This window comes from Ips typographus, linkage group LG1, assembly GCF_016097725.1.
Source record: "Ips typographus isolate SLU linkage group LG1, UJ_Ityp_2.0, whole genome shotgun sequence".
Classification (NCBI taxonomy): domain Eukaryota; kingdom Metazoa; phylum Arthropoda; class Insecta; order Coleoptera; family Curculionidae; genus Ips; species Ips typographus.
Window position 1 is genome coordinate 28,357,986 of NC_138422.1, and position 22,182 is coordinate 28,380,167.

Below are 22,182 nucleotides of genomic sequence, written 5' to 3' on the forward strand. Positions count from 1 at the left end.
GTGTTCTTTCTTTTTTAGATTCTCTGAAGACGGTGGTAGATTTTCCACCGAAACGTCAGCGTTTTTAGGTAACAAGACCGAGCCTAAGTCAGTGGTCTTGTGTTGGGACGACTAGGTTAATGTTATTTTCAACTTAGTTGAAAATAGTGCGAAATTCCATTTTCCCAACAAACCTTTTTTGGGTAAGACAGAAGAGCCAATAAACAAAGAAAAAATGAGTAACTCGTCTCAACAAACATATCCCTAAAAAGAGAGAACTAAAAAAAAAGTCACTAATTTAATAGTTTTTTAAATAATTAAATTAACTTTCTTTCCTATTGCATTTAGAATGTCCACAGACTCTAGTGATCGTAATTACCACTTTAATTTTCATTAAATCAGCTCTGTCTCTTTCGCAACCCAAGCTAATTAACAGCACAGTATTTCTAGTGTTGTTTGAACTGCAGTTACAGTCGTATACATGCTCGTAACACTGGCGCAATCATTTATTATGGGGACATACGACCACATGGCGGAGTTTAGAACTTTTGCAAACTTTACTAACGTGGGTCGCGACAGGAAACTAAATTTTCTTAACCGCACAAGTACGTCCTTGAACCGTATAATCTTGGACAGTATAAAAAAATTGATCAAAACACACTAAAATCCGTAATAACTCCAGATTTTATGGTCGGGATTATGGAGATTTCGGGGGGCCAAAAGCTTAATTTCCTGAAACGAAAAGGACCAGTGGAAACTCTATTACAGAACTCAAACCATACCTGATTGGGACCGTTCGATTTTTTTTTTAATTTCCGCCGCATTTGGTAATCAGTGTCCTTTTGTAGGGCTCATTATTAAGCTATTCTTGTACAAAAATTCCATTTTTAGGTTTTTTTCATGATTGAGTCATTCTATTTAACTTTTCTCTTAGATTACTTTGTTCCATTAAAATCAGGCCAAAAAGGTAGTTTTTACAGTAGTCCAGTTTAATTTACTGCCAATTAACTTTAACATAAACATAACCTGCAAAAAGACCTATTCTAATGAGTTTCATAATTATTTATTTGCAGTTGCTAACAGTGCAACTGTACAGGGTGCTGCATTTTCGATGGTTTTACGGGGTGCAGAGAAAACGGTAATAGATAGAAAAAAAGTATCATACGTGTTCTGATCTCTTTTTCTGAGCTGAGATGACTGGCGAAGAGTGGGCGGCGCAAACTTCTTTTGTTTCAAAGATACGGGGGCTTTTGAAAATTGGCCATTTTGGAACCTCCTCTGTATTTCATTTGCTATTAAAGTTATCAAAAAGGGAAAAACGGTTTCCGGTAGAAGTTTTGACGTAGAATCCAATGGCGTTGTCAGTTTTTTTTCTATTACGTTTAGTTTCTGACATATGACAGTAAGTTATATTTTTTTAAATAGAACACCCTATATATTTTTAGTTCATTTAATTCTGTTGATTTTTACTTTTTCAACGGTGTATTAAAACATATAAGTTTGTAAACGTTAATCTTGGTAATTAGAAAAAACGCGTTTTCTTAACAAAAAAGTGCTAAATAATATGTATAAAAATACCCACAGTCGAAACAAAATTTGGCTATGTTCATATTAACATGTTACATGTCGTTTATAAACAGTTTTTTCAACTTCTACCTTAAAAATAGTAGAAAATAGAAATGGCCACTTTTCTTATTAAAGTGACGGTAGAACTGTTTGTAACTTAGATTTCTAATAAGATTTATTAAAAATATTTAATTTTCTGATGTGTTAGTTTATATGATTTCCGATTTTGTTTGGTATTTTAGATATTGGCCTTTTTTTAGCTTAGCAAAGGTAAATAACAGGTTTAACCTCTACAAACTTATATGTTGTAATACACCGTTGAAAAGGTAAAAATCAACAGAATTAAATGACGTAAAAATATATAGGATTTTTCATTTGAAAAAATGTAACTTACTGTCATATGTCAGAAACTAAACGGAATAGAAAAAAACTGACTACGCCATTGGATTCTACATGAAAACTACTACCGGGAACCGTTCTTCCTTTTTAGATAACGTTAAGAACAACTGAAATACAGAAGAGGTTCAAAAATTAACAATTTTCGAAAAACCCCCGTATCTTTGAAACAAGAGAAGATTGCGCCGCCTACTTTTTGCCAGTCATCTCAGCTCAGAAAAAGAGATCAGAACACGTATGCTACTTTTTTTCTATCTATCACCGTTTTCTCTGTAAAACTATCGAAAATGCAGCACCCTGTACAAGAGAAAACCAAAACGACTTAGAAAACGCAACCACATTTAGGTTAGAATCAGCAGAATTGCATTTCCGTTAAGACAATTATTGTATTAACTTTTTTGACAGCGGTTAACATCACTGACTAATTTTTACAGAAAAAAAACATTTTACGAAAATAAACCGTGTTGAATATTCATAATTTGCTTGACTATGATGGTCACTTCTTTTATTGACTATTATTTCAGAAAACTACAACTTTGATATTATGTACAATTCTGCAATATGTTATACTTGACAAATATAAATGTTACATTTTAAAGCCGGTTAGATTAAACAAGTTCTGAAACTGAATTTATATCTCAATCTAGTGAATTTTCATTGTATTTAAAATGATTACAACGTTGTTTCTGAGCCACGCTTCGAACAACGAGGCGTTTTTCACTGAAAAATAAAACTAAGAAACTCCTAGCATCCATAATGCATGTACGTGTATAAATTCGAGATGCATTCGTACGTTGAGTTATTATATTTCATCCTGGAAAGCATTTTCCAGAGCCAAGCATTGAGGCAGTGGCGTGCTCCAAGATAACCGTGAAAACACGCTTGCATAACGTACCAAATCATAATAGTTTTTTTTTTGGGGGTGCATGTTGTTGCGTGTTGTTAAATTGCTCTTTTAAAATGGCGAACTCTCCGAAAGTAGCTTAATTCAGTGTTTTAATTAGCGAATTACCTATGCTTTACGTGTTTTAACTGTTTGCCAGATGCAAAACGTTATTGTCGAGACACGAATTTGTTATTAGAATTGCGGCAATTTTTACTTCTCTGTTACCAACAGAAATTGTTGTGAAACGTGTCTGGTTTGTTAAACGAGCGCGGATTACAATTGCATATCAAATCTTCTAGTTGAGTACGTCTAGTCAAGAAAACTAGCTTCTTACGCGAATGATCCAGTTTAATATAACCAAACAACTGTTTATAAAATTGACTTGGCTGGACTATTTAATTTTATTAAATAAAATATAAAGAACTAGACAAGTTCAAGGAATTATAATAACCAAAAGTTTCAGGAATGGAAATGGGAACAAATTTGCTGAAATTAACCAATCTTTAAGGGATAGAACAATTAGTGCATTAAAACATGTAAAACTTTCTGGAGATATCTTTTCCAAGACATGAATATATTATAAGATGTTATGTTCCCCTAAAATGATAGCAAAAAAGTGGAGAATTTGAGACAGATAAAGGATATTCTTTCTTTTGATCTGTATACAGTGAAACTTTGAAAAATCCCTTTGATAATGATACTGTGTCTTTGGTTATTTTCTTTAGAATTATTAAAAGTGAAGATTTAACTGGAAAACATTTGAGGTGTTAAGATCACACGATTTTCAGAATATTTGTGCTCAAATATCCAAAAAAATTAAAGATGTATCTTTCAGTAAACTTTGTCAGTAATATTGAATTATATAGTATACAGGGTGGTCCAGTTTTAAGTGTCAATAATTCACCATTTGATAGCCAATCAAAAAATAAATTGACTTGCATTATTTCATTTTTCTGAAAAACGTTTCCTAAAGAAGATAGAGTTCTCCAAATTTCAATTTAAAAAATCGTTTTATAGTTTAAAACTGAACATCCGAGACTTGTGAAAGTCCAAATTTGTACTAAATAGTCTAAAAACTTGCTTTTTACTATTAGGAATGGTCTTATGATTCGCTTTCTCAGACTGCCATCCTGGTTGAGTGTCTGAAACTGGCATTCAAGAACTAAAAAAAGTCCGGAAATCAAGACAAAGATTGTATTGTGCATGAAACTCATTTTTTACTACTAAAAATAGTATAAAAGTTGACTTTTAATGCTAGAACGGACCTTGCTAGGACTAAAGAGAGTCCAAAAGTATATTTTCAAGACTTTAATTGGTGTTCAACTCAATTTTCTTCAACTTTCAACAAGTCAAGAAGTAAATTAAATTTTCGGACTATTTTATTTCTAAAAATTAGTTCTCAAGACTATTATTGTAGCATTTGGTACCAAAATTTTTTACTTTTATTACTGAAGAAACTTGATTTTTGGAAATAGTCTTAAACTCGATTTTTCAGTCTTAAAAAGCACTAAAAACAGTCTGAATTTCTTAGAGGTGCTATAATTTATTGCACCTATGAGTGTAGAAGTCAATTTAATAGTGAAGAAGCTTGAAATAACATTTTCAAGACTATGGTCAGTGGACAAAGTGGCTTTTAGGCCTGATAAGTCAAAAACTTTGTAAAGATAGTCTTGAAACTCGATTTGAGGCACTGAAAATAGCCTTAAAACACTAAAAACAGTCTAGTTTATTAAGAAATACCCGAATTTTTAGCACTGAGGTGTCTAGAAGTCGATATAATAGTGACAAAGCTTGGAATGCCATTTTAAGTCGATGAATTTTAAGTTTGCTATGTCAATAACTTGGTAAAAATAGTCTTGAAACTCGATTTTCCAAGCTGAAAGCAGTTTTGAAGCACTAAAAATAGTCCAGAATTCGAAGAAAATGAAAAGCAAAGTAAAAAGCACGAAAAGTTAGTTTTCAAGACAAATTTTATGAATCTAATGTCAATGTCCTGTATCTAAGACTATTTTCAAGACTAAAATATTGGAAATTTGTCTTCAAATTATGAAAACTTACTTCAAATGCAAATTTTAAGCTTCTGACGTCACTTTTCATTAGTTCAGTCACATTTTGGGGTTCAAGTCATTTTTTAAGGTTTAAATGTATGAATTTGTAGTAACAAATGCTTGAAAAAGTAGTTTTTATGTCTACAAGTCAATTTTTAGTATTAAAGTCTCTCGATTTGCATGAAAACTGGTTACAAACACAATTTTTAAGCTTCTGAAATTTTTATCTTTTCTAATTCAATTTTAGTTTGTCTGGAAACTATGAAAACTGGCTACAATAATATTTTTTAAACTTCTTAAGTGAATTTTCCGTTTCCAAGACAATTTTTAAGTTGGGTTGGGTTAGTTTTGGGTCTTTGACCGTAATAACGTGTAATAAAGTGCTTGTTCCAAATTTGATCAATATTGCTCCAACGGTTTGACAGTTATGACAAAAAAAAACGATTTTTTAAACAGAAATTTGAAGGACTGTATTTTCCTTAGGAAGCACTTTTCAGGAAAATGACATAATGAATGTCAACTTATTTTTTAATTGGCTATGGATTGGTGAATTATTGACATTTAAAACTGAACCACCCTGTATAATATTTTTAATTAAATTACTTACTACATAACTGTTATGTTCTAAAATACGAGGAAACCTCTGAAATCTGAATATTACAAAACTCTTCACCTTCTTCTCTTTACATAATAAAAATTATTAGTGCAGTATAACTTACGGACAAAAATATTGGACATCAAAGTAGCAGGCAGGCAAAACACGATGACCAAAATATCGGCGACGGCCAGGTTAACGATGAAAAAATTGGTGACGGTGCGCATACGCGGTGAGCGGAATACCACAGCGATTACGAAGAAATTGCCCACCAGACCGACGGCGAATACCAGCAGGTAGGCAACGCAATAGACAGCAGTCATGGCGGCCGAATGACGATAAAACATTTCTGGCAAAAATGCGGATTCTGTGACGTTCATCGAGGTATTCATCATCACCAAAGTGGAGCCTTGTGATTTGATTTCCAAGGCTGTTTTGTGGATGTCGCTGTTTTCTGTATGCACCTAAAAATAAAAAAAATATGTTATTATTGTCCAGAACAGGGTTTACTAATATTTAACTTAAATTTCATTCCTGACCTTATTTTAACTTGATAAGTTTGCAGAAATTGAATATTTTATCCAGGTCACCAACTGCCAAATTAATCTTGTTCTTCTTTAATTGTGATCAGTTTTCGGGGGTCGAAAATATTTTTAAGGATATCTGTTGAAAAGTTTAGAGAGAGCGACGAAAAGATTAATCGAATTTTCTCCAGCTCAAGATTAATGGTCCAGGTTCATGGTCCGTGTCAAACAAGGCCATAAATTCGAAATTTATTCTCGACCTGAGTGCGCCCGTTTTGACAACAAAAACTTATCAGCGTGATGTACTTTGTTTTTTCCACCAAAATTTCGGTGTATTAATAAGCCAAGTTTTGTAGGAAAAAATTGGATAAAAAAGCCAAAAAAATCTACAGAAAAACTTAACACTTGAAAGCCTGAAATTTGAAATTGACTACAGTAAGCTCTTGATAGGCAAAATTGAGTTAATTTTCAAATTTTAGACTTTTGAAGTTAAAAAGCTGCTATAAATTTGAATTCAACCTCTAAAAGATGTATGTATATCTACTTAAAAAAATATGTTTAGAAAAACATACTTATTTCACTAGTGAACTTAGATTAATAATCTGGTTTGACATTTTTTTTCTGGACAACTAAAACCCAATTTTTTTATTTTGGGCAGATAGTCTGGGATTGGTTACTGTAGTACAAATTACAAAACTATCAAATTTTAAACCATTATAAAAGAAATTACATTTCCTGTGTATTAACATAAAGTTCAAAATTGCAACAGTGTACAGGGTGCTGCATTTTCGATGGTTTTACAGGGTACAGAGAAAACGGTAATAGATAGAAAAAAAGTAGCATACGTGTTCTGATCTCTTTTTCTGAGCTGAGATGACTGGCGAAGAGTGGGCTGCGCAAACTTCTTTTGTTTCAAAGATACGGGGGGTTTTCGAAAATTGGTAATTTTTGAACCTCTTCTGTATTTCAGTTGCTCTTAAAGTTATCAAAAAAGGAAGAACGGTTCCCGGTAGAAGTTTTCATGTAGAATTCAATGGCGTAGTCAGTTTTTTTCTATTCCGTTTAGTTTCTGACATATGACAGTTACTTTTTTTAACATTTTTTTAAATGGAACATCATATATATTTTTACGTCATTTAATTCTGTTGATTTTTACCTTTTCAACGGCGTATTACAACATATAAGTTTGTAGAGGTTAATCTTGTTATTAAAAAAAAAAGACCTTTGCTAAGCTTAAAAAAGGCCAATATCTAAAATACCAAACAAAATCGGAAATCATATAAACTAACACATCAGAAAATTAAATATTTTTAATAAATCTTATTAAAAATTTAAGTTACAAACAGTTCTACCGTCACTAGAACTCATCAGTCATAAGAAAAGTGGCCATTTTTATTTTCTACTATTTTTAAGGTGGAAGTTGAAAAAATTGTTTATAAACGACATGTAACATGTTAATATGAACATAGCCAAATTTTGTTTCGACTGTGGGTATTTTTATACATATGATTTAGCACTTTTTTGTTAAGGAAATGCTCTTTTTCTAATTACCGAGATTAACGTTTACAAACATATGTTTTAATACACCGTTGAAAAAGTAAAAATCAGCAGAATTAAATGAACTAAAAATATATAGGGTGTTCCATTTAAAAAAATATAACTTACTGTCATATGTCAGAAACTAAACGTAATAGAAAAAAACTGACTACGCCATTGGATTCTACGTCAAAACTTCTACCGGAAACCGTTCTTCCTTTTTTGATAACTTTAATAGCAAATGAAATACAGAGGAGGTTCCAAAATGACCAATTTTCAAAAGCCCTCCGTATCTTTGAAACAAAAGAAGTTTGCACAGCCCACTCATCTCAGCTCAGAAAAAGAGATCAGAACACGTATGCTACTTTTTTTCTATCTATTACCGTTTTCTCTGTACCCCGTAAAACTATCGAAAATGCAGCACCCTGTACATTAAGATTCATCATTCAATTGAGGGGATATTGACTGTTCTCATAATACCAGAGAATTAGTTGACTTGCAACCAAAATAAATCTAATCAATCAAGCTGTAAAGTATTCATAGAGAAAATGCTAGCAGTTTAATAATATGAAATTTTGTCATTTTTGCGATGGGAGAATGGTGAATTTTATACCTCCATGTCCAATTGAATACATTTTTACAATTTGTAGACAGAATACACGGCATATTATATTACTGGAGGTAGTTTTCTTTTTAATTTTTACTTAAAAGTCCAAATTTAGCACGTTTATAGTCCGAATAAAAATAAATTCTTGTAATTCTGAGATATTTACTAAAAACCGCTTTGACGCACTTTGAACCAAAAACTAGTTCAAAATTTGATCACCCAGTATCTCGCTTATTTTCACAAGTTCAGAGTGGATAAATCACTCAAATAGATCGTTTAGAATTTGTATGTTCAGTGGTATGAACCTAAAAATAGGTACAGGGTGTGTCAAAAACAGTGAGTGAGTATATTTTTTGAACACCCCCTGAATACTAGCAATTGTATTGTTTAGTTTTAAATTCTGAACCATTTTGCTCTCTCTCTCTCTGTTTTTTCGTGCTAAAAATGCGTAAATCTTTCATTTTCCCTCTAGAGTTAAAATCCATATTTATTATTATTTTTCAGGTTTATGGAAATATAACTAACACTCACATTAGAGATAGTTGAAGTGTAATAAAAAATGATAATGTATGCTACATGTATAATCAATATGGAGGTCAAATCAATAATTCCAAACAACCTAAAATAAGGTAATTTCACCAGTATTTGACTAATTTTAACTGAAGCTCTAAAACAACATTTCAAAAGTTAGCTAAGTGGAATTTAATGCATTTTACAGTACAAAGTAAGAGAACTCAATATTTCTTAAAATATTTTTTATTTCGTAAATCTTAGGAAGAAGTAAAAAAAGAAAAACGATGCGATTAAAAGAAAAAATAAGATTTGTAAAAAAATTGTTTGTCTTTTTTTTATTTGTTTTTAATAAACCAAATCATTTAATAGCTATTTATGTAACCAGTTACGAAAAGTTTGATTTTCGACAATTTGAATGAGTTACACAATAAGACATTTTCGAAACGTGTTGCATAAATAATTTTTTCTAATTTTAACCAAAAAGCTGTGAAAACCATCTTTTAAAGTGATTTAACACAAATATTCACTTTCATAGCACCTTGTATAAACTGTGACAACGACATGTTATGATGGATGTCGCCCATATGTTTCTACGGAAATGCATAAAAACAGGGAGTGATGAAATGAACTTTTTATTATACTTAACAGAAAATACTACATTTTCAACTGTTTATAAAATACAGTAAATATGACATTTTCGGAACAGCGCACGGAAATTTTTTCCCGATCCCTCTTTCCGTGCGCTTAATAATAAACATAGATATCCATGATACTAGATATCCTATGGTAACCCGAAGAAAAAAAAGAAACGAGTAATGTGTCTATAGCAACGATTTATTTATTAATGACAAATTTTATTTTCTGTCAGTGAAAATTAAGTATTTATGTATTTACTACATTTTGCAAAAATGAATTCAGATTGTGAAGAAAATCGGGATATTCCCGAAAATATCTTACAACGAGCGGCAGAAGTGAGTGCAGATTTATTACCAATGAAATCCAGGTTGAGATATGAACAAGAATATAACAGTTTTACCGAATGGCGGACTCAGAAACGAATCAAAATTGTGAGTGACGATATTCTTTTAGTATATTTTTCTGAAAAAGCCAACACTATGAAATCCTCCACTTTATGGAGTCGATTCTCTATGTTCTCTATGTCTTGTTTGGCAATAAAAGAAAATACTCACCATCAATATCCAAAAACGATTGCTTTTTTGAAACGACAAGCTGTAGGATATATACCAAAGAAATCCAAGATTCTTACAGCAGAACAAGTAACCAAATTTTTATGTGAAGCTTCAGATGGAGAATATCTACTAGCAAAAGTAATTTTAGTGTTTGGCATCTTCGGTGCATGCCGCAGAGATGATTTAATACGTTTGAGTTTAGATGATGTGGAAGATAATGGGCGTTTCCTTGTCGTGTTCTTACGAGATGGAAAAACTCACAGGTCAAGAAGTTTTACCATTACCAATGAAAATTGCAAATTCGATCCCTGTACAATTTACCGTAAATACGCAGATCTCCGCCCTAAACATATGGAGAGTAGAAGATTATTTGTTGCATACCGAAACCAAAGATGTTACGCTCAACATGTTGGGTGCCATACTATCAGTGGTATTCCAAAACTTATTGCAAAATACCTAAAACTAAAAAATCCCGAAGAATATATCGGACATGGGCTAAGGCTCTCTTCGGCAACCATGTTGGTGGAAAACGGCGGTGATTTGCTCACTTTGAAAAGACACGGAGGATGGCTTTCTTCCAATGTAGCAGAAGGATATATAGAAGAGTCCATACAAAGAAAAATTGAAGTATCACGGAAGTTGTTTAGCCCTTGTAACTTGGAAACTACAACATCTGTAACAGTCAATCAAGAGAACCAAAGCACACACGAACACTCCGCTTCAACATCTTTAGCAGAGTCTTTAGTTCAACAAAAAGAAATGCAAAAGGGATTGAGCTTCAACAATAATACGAATTGTACAATAAATATTACTATTAATAATAACGGTTCTGTCCAAAATTAATTTTCTTAGAATTACCTACTTGTATTTTTTTTTGTTAATTTGAGTTGTATGTACTTACATTTTTACTGTTTTAAAAATAAAAATAAATATTCCCGATTTTCTTAATAATTTTTTGCGATATTTTTTGTTTATGTTGATTTCAGGTACCTAAGTATAATAAAAAATATCGTTCATTACTCGTCCAGAAATGGATTTTCCGTTCTTGCATGACTTCCCGTGTTCGGCTGCGCCTCACACGAGAATTTGTCACGCGCGCACGGAAAAATCCTCATTTCTGTACTGGTAATGAAATATACTATTTCATAACTAGTTACATAAAGTGATACTTTTCGTAACTAGTTACAAAAAGTAAAACGTTTTGTCACTCTAATCAGTTTTGAAAAATGTCACTTTATATGCCAAAATTAGAAAAACATGTTTTATTACTAAAAGAACTATAAAATATTGGCACATCAACTGATATTCTATTAACCAGTTGCGATGCGAACTTTGAAAACTTTAAGTGTCAGGTTTGAATATTAACGAGACTGGAAACCTTGGCATCGCCTATAACCTACTGCATATTTCAAAGTTCAAAATTATTCACGTCAAACTTGTAACCAAAGCTAAATCTCTTCTAAAACAGAGACATGATTTGTCATAACCTTGGCATGTCCATTTCAACTTTATTGCATGTCTGACCGTTTTGATCGATACACGTTCCGTGATTTGTAGTATTACGTTTGTGTGCAGAATTTGCATATTTTGTTTCATGTGTCTTATTTACTGAACCAACTATCTAACAAAGTTTCAAACCATCTGTAGAAAAACATGCAGCAAACAAGATTTGTGTAATTATCATCGTTGATGCTAATTTGGTTAGTAAAACCCGAAAAAAACTGGGTCATTGGGATATGTTTTCATTAGCCGGCTAAGACAGGAAATTAAGCGATTCACAAGCTCCATTTGAACTAAATTCTCCCTTTAATTGCAAATCAGCCCTTGAGCATTACGATATGCAAACATTTAGCATATTCGAAGCAAGTATTCGCCGACATGGCGGAATTAGATGTTTTCCTGCCGGAAATAGAACTTTAAAATTCCCGGCAGCCCGGAGGGAATTTTCAAAACGGCCGAGAAAATTATTTAAAGAGGGCGATGTTAAGAACTCGATGCATTTTTCCGCCTTTATATTAGGAGGAACGAGAACGTTTGACTCCTAAATATATATTCAAATGTTGAGCTATTAGGGCCGGAATATAATGCAGTGCCAAATATCAAAAAATTCATGCCAAGGTCTTTAGAAATCCGAACAGGATTCGAAGGAGAATATAGAATTCCTGCAGGCGTTCAATAAGAAAATCGCATATGGGAACTTGAACACAACTCATTTTGTTGTCACTTATAAGGCCGGTTTTATTAGGATTTGTGGATAATTTGAAGCTAACATGAAAGTTACATTGAAATGTTAGTACTTTCCTACTGTTGCGTATTTTGTCTTAAGTTGATCCAGTGTAACCAAGAGGAAGTTTGGAAACCTAGATTTTCCAAAATCAACAATCAATGTTAAACACAATCTTCCTTAGATGTTAAAGGCACATACGTAACTAACCTAACCTAACTAGAGTCTGTGTTGTAATTTTTCTTGATGGTCTAAATCTTTGATTGATTATTTAAGTGATATTTCCAAACTAGCAAACAAGCAATCCCAGTATAACTTCTTCGTAATACCTTAAAAAAGTACAAACCTATTTTTCTATTCTTGTGAAGACTTGATGATGAATTTTAGTGGTTTGTCATAATTGTTAACGTTTTGGGCACATTGTCTACAAGTATATAAGTAAAAACTTAATGATGAGGACAGAGAAAACTTTACAAGTGACTGTCAAAGCACATGTAACCTAAGTTGCTCACAAATATCAATCAGAGTGACAAGTTAGTTCAGAGTAAAAATAAATATTGAAAAAACATTATTTTCTCTAAGAATCTAGAAAAACTTAATTTAAAGTGTTAAAACACATGAATAAGAGATTTGAAATGTTTTGAAAAAATATGTTTGAACGTTAGAGAAAATCGATATTTTATAAAAAGTAAACTTTCTAAAAACTTTTGCACACAAATTGTTATTAAGTTAAAATATTGTAATGTATAACTGTGTTATGACACAATAACTTCAAATTCTTCTACGGGGTGAAATCTAGCTCTAAACATTTTGGAGCTAAGTGAGCTGAATACTTCCAGTTTTAAGTGTCAATAAATAATTCATCATTCGATAGCCAATCAAAAAATAAGTTGACTTGCATTATGTAAATTTTCTAAAAAACGTTTCCTAAGGAACATACAGTCCTCCAAATTTCAATTTCAAAAATCGTTTTATAGTGTAAAACTGAACATTCAAGACTTGTGAGTCCAAATTTGTGCTGAATAGTCTAAAAACTTGCTATTTACTACTAAGAATAGTCTTATAATTCGTTTTCTCAGACTGCCATCCTGGTCGAGTGTCTGAAACTGGATTTGAAGAACTAAAAACAGTCCGGAAATCCAGACAAAGATTGTATTGTGCATGAAACCCATTTTTTACTTCTAAAGATAATCTAAAAGTTGACTTAAGCCAAAACTGACTTTACTAGGACTAAAAATAGTCCAAAAGTCTATTTTCAGGACTTTAATTGGTGTACAACTCAATTTTCTGGACCGGAACAAGTCTAGAAGTAAATGCAATTTTGGACTATTTCATTTCTAAAAATTAGTTCTTAAGACTAATATCGTGGCATTTGGTACCAAAATTTTTTACTTTTATTACTTTACTTTTTGACTTGAAGAAATTTGACTTTTAGAAATAGTCTTAAACTCGATTTTTTAGTCTTAAAAAGCACTAAAAACAGTCTGAATTTCTTAAAGATGCTACAATTTATTGCACCTATGAGTGTAGAAGTCAATTTAATAGTGAAGAAGCTTGAAATAACATTTTCAAGACTATGGACAGTGTACAAATTGACTTTTACGCCTGATAAGTCAAAAAAATTCGTAAAGATAGGTCGTAAAACAATCTAGATTTTTAAGAAATAATTTTTAACTCGATTTTTTAGCACTGAGGTGTCTAGAAGTAGATTTAATAGTGACAAAGCTTGGAATGCCATTTTAAGTCTATGAAGAATGTGAAAATTGTTTTTTAAGTTTGCTGTGTTAATAACTTGGTAAAGATAGTCTTGAAACTCGATTTTCCAAGCTGAAAGCAATTTTGAAGCACTAATAGTAGTCCAGAATTCTGAGAAAATGAAAAGCAAAGTAAAAAGCAAGAAAAGTTAGTTTTCAAGATAATTTTCATGAATCTAATATCAATGTCCTCTATCTAAGATTATTTTCAAGACTAAAATATTGAAATTTGTCTCAAAATTATGAAAACTTATTTCAAATGCAAATTTTAAGATTCTGATGTTACTTTTCATTAGTTCATAGTCAGTTTTTGTTGTTTAACTCAATTTTTAAGGTTTAAATGTATGAATTTGTAGTCAAAAATTCTAGAAAAAGTAGTTTTTTTATTCTACAAATCAATTTTCAATATTAAAGTCTCTCGATTTGCACGAAACACAATTTTTAATCTTCTGAAATCAATCAATTTTTATCTTTTCTGGGTTGGGTTAGTTTTCGGTCTTTGAACGTAATAACGAAGTTTTAAATCAGAATTTTATAAGGAAATCTTTAAATGGAAATCTGTGAATTTTCTCGAAAAGTCTTGTCAGGGGTTATACTTATAAGGTTAAAAACAATTTTCCTGGATTTTCAAAGAAAATTTCTAAAAAATGTAACCAATTTTTACAAATCATATTAGTCTAAAACACACAGTCTTGTAAACTAATTAGTTTGTTTATTCCTGTTAATTTTTTGGTTATATACTCTCTTGTCAAAATTACATTTAGTTTCTCTAAAGTAATTTTAAATTTAATAAATTAGTATTATTATTATTTCTTCACATTTGATAAAATGTATTTAGATACCAAGTATCATGGCATACCCAAGAGCTACTAGAATTTGAAATGCATATCCAGACTTTTGCTGCATATTATATATTTTTTTTAAATGTTTCAATGAACAGAAAGAGTTAATCAATAACTTTGCATTTTTTGAGAATAAACAATGTTTTCTATAATTTCAGTGGTGATACTTTTTTATTAAAAATCACTTAAAGTGTTTGATTTGTTAAATCAGTAGTACCAATATAGTTTACAAAATTGTTAAAAGTACTATAAGGCAAATTGATGCGTATATAAGCACAATTTTAAAAAAAATTTGGCCTGCTAAATGGCGATACACCACGCTAAAATAATTTCTTTCTAAAGTCCGAATTGTTTCTATACTGAGACTGTTTGGTTGAGTTTTCGTTTTTAATTTAATCTGGCATTTGAGTGACCACTACATGAGCTACTACAAACGTGTCAATACATAATCCCTAACCTGCACGACATCCATAAATCCGGCATAGTACTCCGAAGAGAGCATGTCGGTATCGGTGAATTTCTGCTGGTAATTTTCGATAAAATAATCTCTAAAACCGAACTCGGTCAAGTCGAAAACCGATTTGGACTTGTTGCGACCGCCATCCGACTCATCCATTTAACACACTCTCTCTGAGCTCAATCGCGAACTTTGGAACTTTCACATGCCAAAGAAAAACGCGGTTTTCCGCGCGATTTTCGACCTGGGGCGCTTCCGAGCCATTCCACGAACGTGGAGCAAGTGAGCCTTCGACGATGCTTTGGAGCTTTGGAGGGCCGTTAGGTCCCGGCATGCACTCGCGACTGCGCTAATAATTTTTTATTTCATTTACTGAAAGGTTAGACTTTTTTTCTGGAGTAGATTATCAGTTCTTCTCATACCTATTAGGAGCAGCACACTTAATATTGTCATAATTTAAAAAAAAAAACAATTAAACCTTCACTTCTTCCTTAATTTAATGTAATTTCCCTCCAAAGATGGTCAGAAAATGATGGTTATTCACTTAAGAACTGACAAAACTATTAAAACAGTAAGGTACTAATGTGATGACATCAGTTTTGAACTTTGTTCATTTAAACTATACTGTCAGATCAAAATTAACAAAGCTATTGAGTAAAATATAAACAATCATCTGTACAGGGTGGTTCAGTTTTAAGTGTCAATAATTCACCATTTGATAGCCAATCAAAAAATAAGTTGACTTGCATTATGTCATTTTTCTGAAAAACGTTTCCTAAGGAAGATACAGTCCTCCAAATTTCAATTTAAAAAATCGTTTTATAGTTTAAAACTGAACATTCAAGACTTGTGAAAGTCCAAATTTGTACTGAATAGTCTAAAAACTTTTTTACTACTAGGAATGGTCTTATGATTCGCTTTCTCAGACTGCCATCCTGGTTGAGTGTCTGAGACTGGCATTCAAGAACTAAAAAAAGTCCGGAAATCAAAACAAATATTGTATTGTGCATGAAACTCATTTTTTACTACTAAAAATAGTATAAAAGTTTACTTTTAATGCTAGAACGGACCTTACTAGGACTAAAGAGAGTCCAAAAGTATATTTTCAAGACTTTAATTGGTGTACAACTCAATTTTCTGGACTGGACAACAAGTCTAGAAGTAAATTAAATGTTCGGACTATTTTATTTCTAAAAATTAGTTCTCAAAAACTATTATTGTAGCATTTGGTACCAACATTTTTTACTTTTATTACTGAAGAAACTTGACTTTTGGAAATAGTCTTAAACTCGATTTTTCAGTCTTAAAAAGTATTAAAAACAGTCTGAATTTCTTAGAGATGCTACAATTTATTGCACCTATGAGTGCAGAAGTCAATTTAATATTGAAGAAGCTTGAAATAACATTTTCAAGACTATAGTCAGTGGACAAACCAGCTTTTAGGCCTGATAAGTCAAAAACTTTGTAAAGATAGTCTTGAAACTCGATTTGAGGCACTGAAAACAGCCTTAAAACACTAAAAACAGTCTAGTTTATTAAGAAATACCCGAATTTTTAGCACTGAGGTGTCTAGAAGTCGATTTAATAGTGACAAAGCTTGGAATGCTATTTTAAGTCTATGAAGAATGTAAAAATTGTTTTTTAAGTTTGCTATGTCAATTACTTGGTGAAGATAGTCTTGAAACTCGATTTTCCAAGCTGAAAGCAGTTTTGAGGCACTAAAAATAGTCCAGAATTAGAAGAAAATGAAAAGCAAAGTAAAAAGCAAGAAAAGTTCGTTTTCAAGACAATTTTCATGAATCTAATGTCAATGTCCTGCATCTAAGACTATTTTCAAGACTAACATATTGAAATTTGTGTTCAAATTATGAAAACTTACTTCAAATGCAAATTTTAAGCTTCTGATGTGACTTTTCACTAGTTCAGTCACATTTTGGGGTTCAATTCAATTTTTAAGGTTTAAATATATGAATTTGTAGTAACAAATTCTTGAAAAAGTAGTTTTTATGTCTACAAGTCAATTTTTATTATTAAAGTCTCTCGATTTGCATGAAAACTGGTTACAAACACATTTTTTAAGCTTCTGAAATGTTTATCTTTTCTAATTCAATTTTCAAAACTAAAGTCTTTTAGTTTGTCTGGAAACTAAGAAAACTGGCTACAATAATATTTTTTAAACTTCTTAAGTGAATTTTCCGTTTCCAAGACAATTTTTAAGTTGGGTTGAGTTAGTTTTGGGTCTTTGACCGTAATAACGTGTAATAAAGTACTTGTTCCAAATTTGATCAATATTGCTCCAACGGTTTGACAGTTATGACAAAAAAAACGATTTTTTAAACAGAAATTTGAAGGGCTGTATTTTCATTAGGAAGCACTTTTCAGGAAAATGACATAATGAATGTCAACTTATTTTTTAATTGGTGAATTATTGACATTTAAATCTGAACCACCCTGTATATTGTAAATATTTCCATATTTTTTGACTTTTCAGAATTAGTAGAGGAAAACATGTTTTATTAATGATACACATAATTTGTGTACAAAAATTCAAATACGATTAGCTTGATGGGATTTCCACAAGCATTAAAAAGGATAGCAAGCACAAAGGGGTCGTATAATGTCGTTCATTTATTTTAATTTATCAAAAAAACTTGTATATCTTAATTAGTTAACAAAATCGTAATATCTGCTGCACATCTTTATGGGTTTGAAGAACGAAATCACATTGTATGTGACTGTTGCAGTGGTTAAATGATAATTGTAGTTCTTAGTTATTTTTTTGTATTTAAGTTTTTGTAGTTACAAACAAAAAAACATTTTTTATAATGCCACTTTATTATTTGCTGAAATACTTACCAAATGAGTTATAAATGTATTAGTATGACAAAAATGGGTTTTGTTTGTAGATACTAGAAAACTAAAAATATAATTTCAGAGCTTTAAAGCCTGACCAACTTTATTTTTATATTTAATCGACTTAAATTTAATTTCATTACAAATCTAGTTGCAAAAACAGATCTTTAACTAAATTTTGATGTTTATTATGTAAATCAAAACTTTAACCATTAATGTTAGAAATGTATTCAAATTGACAATTAAACAATGTAATTTTAAGTTTGACAATTTTCCTTGGGTTGACAAACATTCAAAGTGATGACGGTTAAGAAACTTCTAACAATTATTTTTCTTAAGATTATTTCCTTCCTATCAATTTTGACCAATCGCTATCAAGAATTAGTATAACAAATGTAAATTTTAAGTGGAAAAATCACTTGACAACTGTCAACTTAGCTGTCAGCAGTTTTTCCGGAAAAAAATTCGAAACAATTTCACACTCCTCACAGCAACATAAAGAATAGTGTTACCCTTTCTAGCTTGAAAGTTATTGTTCTTATTGTTTTAATTAAAATAAAATGTTTATTTAACTCAGGAAATAATCTTACCAAATATCCCTCGTGCATCTAATTTTTCCGGTGGAAAAATTGGAATACTCGTTTCTAAGTAATTTGTTTTAACGTTTGTTTTAACTCGTCTTCGACTCGGATGATTTTTAAAACCACTCTCGCTCATGCTATTTGTTAAAACAAATTACTTAGAAACTAATTTTTCCGAATTTTTCCGGAAAAATTAAATGCACTAGGGATATTACACCCGATTAATTAATCACTAGACAAGAACCGTTTGTGTTCATAGGGAATGTAGTAATTTACACAAGATAATTTGACATGACAACTGATCAGTGTTGGCCTAAATAACCTATCAGTATGTATTTAACATATCGGTCAACAATCAATTTGCATTAAATCAGTGAGTAAACTTAAGTTACGAAACTCATATTTCCGTTTGTGGCATCGACACTCGGGTCTAAAAAATTTTCATTTCAAGTTTAGAAAACTAAATTTAGTTTTAAAACTGTCAGCAAACTTATGCAAAATGCACGAAGGGTCATAATGAAAATTTTATTTGTGAATATTTTGAAACTATTTTATTACACCAATTTTGCGTTCCAATTTATATTCAGTAATCAGTGTGAATTAATTAAAACATATCGAGATAGTCTCGTTTGCCAGAGCATCGATTTATCCCGGTCAGGTAAATCTTTTATCCATCCAGTCGATATTCGGCCCATATTTAAATTATTCCGATACGATCGCTGCCCACCTTTAACGGGGTCTTTCCGGTCTCAATATGTTTTCTATTGGGTAAGGTCAAGCCGGGAAAACGTTATCGGAAATCGCAAATTTTACGCTATGAAAGCTGAGGAAAACAGTTTTTGTGCGGGGAAACGGCGACGATTGTTTCAATAGAACTAAGTAAACGGAACAGTAGTTTTCCACGTCTTCAAACATTCCATAACGGTAAAGAGGCAATTTATGTTTCTGATTTAAAACCGTGCAGAGGTTCGAGTGTGTTTAGTAGTCAAATACAACATCCATCCAGAAAACACTTAAAAACAAAAAAAGTTTTTTTCTTTTGCTTCAGGCACATTGACAGGCTGTTTATAGTAGTTTTCCTATTCAGACTTTGCACACGTGTTAGGAACAATATTTTTTCTACGAATGAAATATCTATACATTTTGTTTTTAATTTTTATTGATATTAAAAACAACAACTTATAACTATTTATTGTTATTAACAACATTAATGTTAAATGTACAGTTGGTCGCGTTTTTTAAATTGATCGCAGATTGAGCAACTGAAGGTAAAATACTGGTACTTGGAACTGCTTCACTTTCTTTAGGATTGAAGGTCAGAATTTTGTTACTTAATCCTTTTTTATAACTTGTGGATTCATCAATGTATTCTTCAGCTACCGTAGTCGATTTCCAACCCCCCAAGCGTTTTATGTCAGTGATTCCTTCTCCAGAATCGGCCAGGAACGTTGCCGATGATCGACGATAACTGTGCCCTGTGTAGAGTTCTGGATTTGGCAACTTCAAAAAAATAGCTATTTTAGAAGGCATTTTTCCAAAACTGTTTACTCCAACACTTTGCGAAAAACATTTACCCTTTCTGTAAACTAGGAAAAAACGATTGTTTGACTTTTTTGGACGTAGGCCGGTGTATCTTCTGTACAGTTCCAGGTAGGTTCCGTTATGAACTTCTTCTGATATTATAAAGTTTCTTGCTGTATGATTTTTGGAATCCCTAATTTTAACAATTATGAGGTTTCCTTTGTCTTCAATATCTGTAGTGGTTAAATTGGCTAGCTCTTCCCTTCGACATGCACCAGCAAGTCCGAATATAGTGGCAACTTTAATTAACAGGTAAATTTCATCTGGTGCGGAGTTCATAAAACTGAATATTTCTTCTTTTGTAAAAATTTTCGCCTTTTTAGGTTTAAAACCAACATTCTGCTTTTTCAGAAATGCAGTGAGCTTATAAAATTCACCGATATCGATGTCTCTTTTTATTTTTATTACATTTTTGAGCATTGAATACTTTGACCACATTGTGTTAGGTTTGAATTCTTTGCTTAAAGTAACAAAATACGCTAAAAGTACCTCTTCCTTTAAGGTTTTTATCCCCTTTTGTTCGCACCATTGGGTAAACAACTCGTACTGTTTCTCGTATTTTTCTCGCGATTTGAGAGGCAGCAATTGCAAACTAGCCATGTTGGCGGCTTTTAGAACATCTTCCGGAAGTTCATCTTCAGTGATATCCATTATTAAAATAGTTTTTTTAACTTAAATAAGTAAGAATAAACACTGTTGTAGACTTTAAATTGCATATAAATGCGTTGTTTGACAATGAGCTTTGGTTTCTAAGGAAACAAGCCTCATTTTCAAAGACAAAAAATTTTTTCCCGCATAGTGTGCGGGAAAGTGCCACTTTGCACACACTTTTACGTATGCAAAGTAGCTTATTTGCAAACATTCGTAGAAAAAATATTTTATTTCCTCCAGGTCGCAAAAAGTTTCAAAATTACAGCAAAAACTACAAATTTCATTCGAACGTCAGTGCAAGAATACAAAATACAATATTTTGCAAGAAAATAACTGAAAATTGAACGAAAATAACAAATATTTCTGCTAAAGTGGATAAACATTACTAAATAAGTAAATCTTTGTTCAGCAACCATTTAGTCAAATTATTAACCAGCATAGTATCTGAAAATATTGCAATCACGAAAACTGAAATCCAATTAAAGTAGATGAAATCCAAAAAGCGTTTTGCCACTAAGACCTGACATAATTACATTTGACGTTAAATTCCAAGAGGCCGAACTACACAGTCGCCTTAATAATTCAATATTTTAAATGAAACTTTAAGATTTTAATAAAATTACCTGTTCAAACTTGACTCGTTGTCACTTTGTTCTAGCTGTACCGTTACGTCCTTAATTTTGTTTGCAAATATGCAAAATATTTTACAATTTTCTATTTTTCAAAATAATTTAAATTATTACCTTTCAAAAATACAAAAAATTAAAATTATTGTAAAAAGTGAATTTTTGGAAAATTTTTATTTTGCTCTACAAGGGTTCCAATGTACAGCAAAGGGTAGAGGTTTTTTCTAAGTACTTTTCAAAATTCATCATCTCGGTAACGTGACGAGTTAGATAAGCGAGTTTCGGCTTATTTTGTAATATTTTTATCCTCTTTCTAATGACACTTTAGCGAAATTGATAACAGTTCAAATAAAACATTTACAACCATTCAAAAATGCAAAAAATTACAGTTTTGGTAAAAAGTGAATTTTTGGAAAATTTGCATTTTGGTCTTTATTTGCAAAGGGTTTCAATGCACAGCAAAGGGCATATTTATAACTAAAAACGTTAAATTAGGTAAAATAAGCACAAAAAAAGCATTTTAAAATTTGTCATTTTTCAAAAAAATTTAAAGAATGGGGGGGTATTAGAGGTCTTTTTTAATAAGTACTTTTCAAAATTCAATATCTCGGTAACGTGAGGAGTTAGAGAGGCGAGATTCGGCTCATTATGTAGTATTTTTTATCCTCTTTCTAAAGGCGTTTTAGCGAAATCTATAAGAGTTCAAATAAAAAAGTTACAATAATTCAAATATACAAAAAATGACAGTTTTGGTAAAAAGTGAATTTTTGGCA

General features: G+C 31.4%; 1 protein-coding gene across 1 annotated transcript in view; it reads right to left on the bottom strand.

Moving 5' to 3' along the window:
* The window catches only part of LOC145725173 (neuropeptide SIFamide receptor-like), a 100,521-nt gene extending 85,136 nt beyond the window's left edge, over positions 1–15,385 (bottom strand). The window contains exons 1-2 of the mRNA XM_081973811.1: positions 15,118–15,385; positions 5,595–5,934 (exon numbers count right to left, since the gene is read on the bottom strand). Of these exons, the coding sequence (XP_081829937.1) occupies positions 5,595–5,934; positions 15,118–15,276 (499 nt within the window). The 5' untranslated portion in view covers positions 15,277–15,385. The remainder of the gene's footprint in view (positions 1–5,594; positions 5,935–15,117) is intronic.
* Between the last annotated feature and the right edge of the window lie 6,797 nt (positions 15,386–22,182).